This window comes from Setaria italica, chromosome IX, assembly GCF_000263155.2.
Source record: "Setaria italica strain Yugu1 chromosome IX, Setaria_italica_v2.0, whole genome shotgun sequence".
Classification (NCBI taxonomy): domain Eukaryota; kingdom Viridiplantae; phylum Streptophyta; class Magnoliopsida; order Poales; family Poaceae; genus Setaria; species Setaria italica.
In genome coordinates this window covers 5,100,421-5,106,602 of record NC_028458.1, presented here as the reverse complement: position 1 = coordinate 5,106,602, position 6,182 = coordinate 5,100,421, and the positions used below count along the sequence as shown (strand labels likewise).

Here is a 6,182-nt window from a genome sequence, read left to right as displayed (position 1 = left end):
GATGGTCGGAGAGATTGATCCGGCTCAGAGAATGCACGCCGGTGTCGAGGCTCTCCGTCACCAGATTCAGAAACCGCCTGTTCATCATCCTCTCCAAACAAAAGATCGAAACACACTCTCCTAGCCCTAGTCCAACGAAAGCGTGAGCGTGCGAGACGACGGGAGCTCCGAGCGGCGGCGGTGGCAGGCAGGGGCGGCGGCGTGGTGACTGGCGAGATCATCGGAGGAGTCGGACGGAGGCCGGGCCAACTTGACAATATGGGCCAGTTCAACTGCGAAGCCTGGCCGTTCGGCCCACACAATAGTAGACGGGCTAGCCATCAGAAGAATCCACCAGCAGACTCCACAGACCGGCCCATCTAGACACGACAGCAAGAAACCGCGAAGCCCAAGTTCGCCTTCTTTCTTGGAAGAGGGGGCGCTTACTCGTGTGGAAAGCGCACTCGACCAAGTCGCGAAACGCAACTCGAAGCACCTTCCTCTTTGCCTCCTGCCCTCCGCTGCTTCGCTTGCCCCGGCCCCTTCCCTCCCGAACCTGCGCGCTACCCCCTGATGGCTGCGGAGATGGACGTCGACGCCGCCGGCGGCGGGGAGAGGCGGCCGTCGGAGAAGGAGCTCTTCGGCGCTGCGGAGTCCGGCGACGCCTCCGCGTTCGCCTCCCTCTCCCCCGCCGACCTCTCCCTCCGCAACGAGGACGGCCGCTCCCTCGTCCACGTCGCCGCCGCCGCCGGGCATCCCCAGGCACGCGAAGAGGACCTCCACTCTCTAGAATCGAATAGTTTGGGTTTAGGGTTTTGACGGTGTTTCGGTGGGTTTAGGTAGTGCTCGCGCTCCTGGAAGCAGGTGGTGAGGCTGCGGCGAGCGTCCTGAACGCGAAGGACGAGGAAGGGTGGGCGCCGATCCACTCCGTGGCGAGCGCCGGAAACGCACAGATCATGGATATCCTTCTTGAGCGAGGTACGTGACGATGTTGGTTGTTTGGGCGAAATTGCTGTTTCTGCTGCAAATTTCTAAGATTAGTTGGGACAAAATTGGTACATGGCGAGTGACGTTTTCTGATGGCAATGTTTGTACGTGCAATTTCTGCCAAGTGCAGTAATTAGTGCAAATGTGTATCTCTTACAGATTTGCATATATAGTTAGTGAATAGTAATGTATCGAGATAGAAATATAGTTGCATCGTGCTTAACAGGCTCATAGTTGCTGTAGGACAGTAATATTGATATCAGTGTTTTGTTATGGTCACTGATGCACATTGCTAGTGTAAAACTTTCCATGGCTTACCACTGCTGGCTGCCGATGTCCTCTTTCTGGTTCTTTTCAGAGCTTCTGTCATGTTGTGCTGCATATATTGAATGGTTAGCACTGCACATATTCTGCTAATTTGTCATTTATGTATCGGTGCGTCCTGGAAAAATGAAATGGGAGCTTAAATGCATGACTAGAACAGGGCATGGTACCTCTCGCTGAATTATATTTTTTTTTCTTCTTGGAATAATATGTCTTTTTGCTGGTATAGTTGTGGACTGGTGGTTAGTAATTTGTACAGTAGCAACATGGTGCTTAAGACCTTAGTGGGACATAGTTTGTGTAGGCTTGTAACGTTCAAGTTGATGTTTGGCACTGGTTGGTTATATGAAATGTGGTTCCTTTTTTTTTCTTTTTTGGCATCAGCTGAGACCTTTGCTATTTTTCCGAATGTCCTAGGTTCTTATAAATAACTTCAGCAGTCATATGATGCGTTAATTTTGTATATCCTGCAGAAGTGAAATGAGAGCTGACATGCATGTTCGTGGTCAGAACAGCACTAGTATATAGACTTATGCTAAATGTTTTTATTTCCTTGAATGAGCTTCCTGACAGATTCCTATTATTCACAAAAGTGAAGTCTCCCATTAGACATTCAAAGAATTCCAGCCTGGCATATTTCCTATTTATCTAGCAGCGTTGAGAGGCATTATACCAGTGTATTTCCTTTCCTTCTGCTGAAATGAATTTGTGTCTCCCTTTCGCTATTGTATTTTAGAATTTCAGTAGTCTCATTTATCTAAGATTTTACTAACAGGTGTGACCATAAATTTGTCTTGCCAGGTGCTGATGTTGACCTGACTACTGATGGTGGTCGAACTGCTCTTCATTATGCTGCAAGTAAAGGGAGGCTTAACATAGCTGAAAAACTAATAGCACATCGTGCAAATGTCAACAAGAAAGACAAGGTATGTGCATTTTCAACAATCTTAGAGAAATATGTGTCGATGTGTCTTTCTGTGGTGGTAGGACTCTAATCCAAAAGGGGTAAACCATGGTGGGGTATTGTTTGATATTTGGACATAAGATTGATCCTGATACAAAGTACAATGTTTTGCAACAACAATTTTTTCTTGTTAGCATTTGTTTTAGTAGAATTCTTTGGTCGCCTAGAATCAGTTCGGACCCAGAAATAATCATCAGAAGTCTTTTTAGAATGTTGTGGATGCACTCCCTGGAAATATGTTAATCATTGTAACCGCATATGCTACTACATTATGCATCATTGATCCTCTATACACTGCAAGTCTACAACTGAACTTTTGATAAACATGTAAACGTTCAACTCCTATCTTGTCAGTTTGGCTGCACGCCCTTGCATAGAGCTGCAAGCACTGGAAATGCTGAGCTGTGCGAATTCCTCATTGAGGAAGGTGCCGAAGTTGATGCTGTTGACAGGACTGGACAAACACCTCTGATGCATGCAGTTATATGCGACAATCAAGGGGTAATTTTGTTTCTGGCTTCCTTCTTGTGGCGCATGGTTTATATGATACATAGTTTATTGATGTGTGTACCATTATATGCAAGCACAAAGAGGTAGCTTTCCGTGCCTTTATTGCATGAATTTGGTCGAGTAATTTTGACCTTTCCATGCTTCTGCTCATGTGGTGATGTGTTGCATTGCAAACTGCGTATTGAATGCCAGTTTAAATTGATAACCCCTGATGATATGATCGTAGCCTTTTGTAACTGGTTTTAAACTGCCAATTAGTTAAGATTCCCAATTAGTTCATCAGTAACAGTGATCCCTGGCCAATTAGATCATATCATTGGTGACCCACCGTCTTCTGAATACCAAATGACACTCCAGATTTTTAGTCATGATAAGACTTGGTATTGCCCTTGAGTTTTTTTCATGATTTAAATCATTACGTGCCAATGCTAATTCTTGTGTTACAATCTTATTCTAGGTTGCTCTTCTGCTAATTAGGCATGGTGCTGATGTTGATGTTGAGGACAAGGAAGGATACACTGTCCTGGGTCGAGCATCTAACAGCTTGAGACCTGCACTCATTGATGCAGCCAAGGCAATGCTCGAAGGTTGATGCGGTGCTGCTCAAATGTAATGGAAAGTGTGTGGGATAGGAAAACTGTACTAAACAGGAGTTTAAGTGTGTTCATGGTCTAAGGTAGGAGCTCTATCCAGAATCAGATGATGAGCTAGAATTTTGTTGCGATTTTTTTTCTTAACCTTGTGAAGTGTGAACATGTTGCTATTGGCCATCAACAAAGTTTAGCCTCCCCTCTGCCCCCTTTTTAGTCGTCATTATGCCTTGATTTTCCTTCCTAGTGCCTACCGTGATCGGCCAGTCCTTGTCCGGTTGTTGTTAGCTGTGAAGGGAGCAATATTTTACAGCCCTGGTACATGCCAGTCTCGTAGGAGTTTCATAAAGAATTTTATGGATATTAAATTCTATGCCACAGCAGCAATTTTGCTGACTTCGTAGGGTATTTATGAGGTGAGAGCGGTTTCATCATATGTGAGATTATCCCTATAAAACTCAAGTGGCACAGTTTTTTAGTACCTAGTCTTGGTAACAGCACATTAAAACTTTGCACTGAGACTGCCTTAGCTCGAGATCATCATAATATCATATGAATGGCCTGCTAATACAGTAGTATCAGACATTATGTTCCTGTAGTCTTCTGGAGTGCTCACACACTTGCTTGGTGTACCCGTAGTTCATTTTTGTTCGGTACTCGGCTGTCGCTGTCGCGTATCCTCTTTGACAGCGATGGTCTTCTTCTCATGCGCGCGCTGGACAAGCGCAAGTTGCGCTCAGAGTATGTACAACGCTAATAAATGACCTGTCTATATGACGCCACGTATACAAGTTTTGCTGAGTTGGATCAGAGAGAAAGAAGAGAAAGAGCGGAGCCGTCGTCTCGCGAGATGACGACCGCGGCTCGTGCTCCCGTACCGATCTACAACCTCCGTTGTACGCCCTGGCGATGCGCCCTCCGGATCAAGTGCGAAAATGCGTTGCTCTTGGTCTGCGGCCCTGCGCCGCACTCAACCTGCACCTGCTGCGCCGCCTCGGCCTCGCCGGCGGCACCGCGCTCCGCCCCACTGGCCACGCTGAGCTTGATCCGCGCAAGCCAGGTGCCCAGGTTGGGCTCGACGGCCGCGTCGGCAGCGCCGCGCTCGATTCGCGCGCTGGACAGGCAGCACTCGGGCATCCCCGCCTTCCTGCCCCTCCCTGCAGATAAGGACCAGCATATGAGAGAGAGACGGGAGAGATTGATACAGGAAAGAGAGACAGGAAGAGATGAGGAGAGTGCACGCGACTACGGCAGATAAGGTTAGAAGGATAATTTGATCTTCTCATCTTTTTTACTTTTCCTATGTTTTTAGATTTTTAAATCATGATCCACGGCTAAACAAATTACACAACAAACATAAATTGTAGTATACACCATGCACTCTTTGAAACAAGCAACATAAGATGAAAGTCACACTTGATCACCATGATGCATGTGCACATGCATGAAATAAATAGTACTCCATCCGTTCTAAGTTGTTCCAACTTTTTTTGAAAGTCAAAGCATCTCAAGTTTAACCAAATTTATACAATGAAATATTGACATTCATGATATCAAATACTCCCTCATCCTGAAATACAAGGTATCCTAGGATCTTTAGAACAGATGAGGTGGGTAAATATCTCATATACCTTAGCTAATGGTAATATAAGGTTTTCCATTTAATAAGGAAAATATTTTGCAATCACTTACCAAAAACTCCAAAAACGCCATATATTTGGGGACAAATTTTAAAACTTTAGATGCCTTATATTCCAGGACGGAGGGAGTAATACCATTAGTTTCTTCATTAAATATATTTTCATAGTATATCTATTCGGTGCCATAAATTACTGTGATCCTTTTTATAATTTTGATCAAACATAAAATGATTTGACTCTTCAGGAAAGTCGGAATAACCTGCAATTTGGAAAGATTTGGAAAGGAGGAAGTATACAGACAACTAAATAGACAAATCTTTGTATAAATCATCTTTCCGTCTACGTGTGATATTCAAAGTAATTACAGACAGCAGTCGTCTGGACGAAATCGCAGAGCCGTGAAACCATATGATTGCGTTCATGGTAACAGAGCAGCTTCGACTCTGTCCGGAATTCTTGAGAGGTGCGGTCCCTTTCCGGTGGCGGTGGATTACTCGTTTGACGGAGCGGCTGGCACCACTGCTAGTTTAGGCTTTGCTTGGATCCCAAAACGGCCGGTGCGCTACCATATTGGACGCGAGACTGCGCGTCGCAGCTCAGCCTACACCCGTGGAGCGGTGGAGGCAACGGAGATCGGATATTTGAGACGGGGATCCGCAATGTGAAATCTGAGCTTTCGGTTGGCTAACGATAGCTCCTTGCGGACTCGTTCTTCCCCATTTGGCCTTTTTCTCCTTGCTTCCTCTTTCTTTTTCGTTTTCTTTTTCTTTTTCTTTTTCTTTTTCTTTTTTTGATAATAGTCCTTGCTTCCTCTTGTGGTGCGGCGGACGGATACCGTGAAGTGGCGCCCCACTCGCCGCCCAGGAGATAAGCAAGCCCGTAGGCCGTAAATGGAGATGAGATCCGCACCTGCGCGCCATCAAGGCCGCGTGATGTGGTGCACGTGGTTCGCCGCTGCCGCTTTGCTGGCGCAGCTCGGCAGCTCGTCCTGTCTGCGAGACGGACAGACGGTACTGGAGCCGGCGAGCGTTTTGTTGCCGTGCAGGACCTGGATCTAGCTTCTGCTGTAGCTGCTCGACTAACGGAGTAACGGCTCATTTCGCAACCGTAGCGGCAGACGAGCTCCTGCAATCCTGCAACGGAAGCCGCATGTATCGTTCCGGGAATCCGGGCGTTCTCAGCATGTGC

General features: G+C 46.4%; 1 protein-coding gene across 1 annotated transcript; it reads left to right on the top strand.

Moving 5' to 3' along the window:
- The first annotated feature begins 455 nt into the window (after positions 1-455).
- On the top strand, positions 456-3,580 carry LOC101772405 (26S proteasome non-ATPase regulatory subunit 10). Its single transcript, XM_004981645.2, has 5 exons — positions 456-741; positions 819-957; positions 2,092-2,216; positions 2,609-2,755; positions 3,222-3,580. The coding sequence occupies exons 1-5, from the start codon at positions 553-555 to the stop codon at positions 3,354-3,356; spliced, it is 735 nt and encodes a 244-aa protein (XP_004981702.1). The 5' UTR covers positions 456-552; the 3' UTR covers positions 3,357-3,580.
- Positions 3,581-6,182: the final 2,602 nt, after the last annotated feature.

What these genes read in the sequence shown, in the direction of transcription:
- LOC101772405 (XM_004981645.2), top strand. Translation starts at nt 553, where the DNA reads ATGGCTGCGGAGATGGACGTCGACGCCGCCGGCGGCGGGGAGAGGCGG. An exon ending in CCGCCGCCGGGCATCCCCAG is followed by an intron (nt 742 to 818) that starts GCACGCGAAGAG and finishes CGGTGGGTTTAG; the next exon opens with GTAGTGCTCGCGCTCCTGGA. An exon ending in TTATATGCGACAATCAAGGG is followed by an intron (nt 2,756 to 3,221) that starts GTAATTTTGTTT and finishes ATCTTATTCTAG; the next exon opens with GTTGCTCTTCTGCTAATTAG.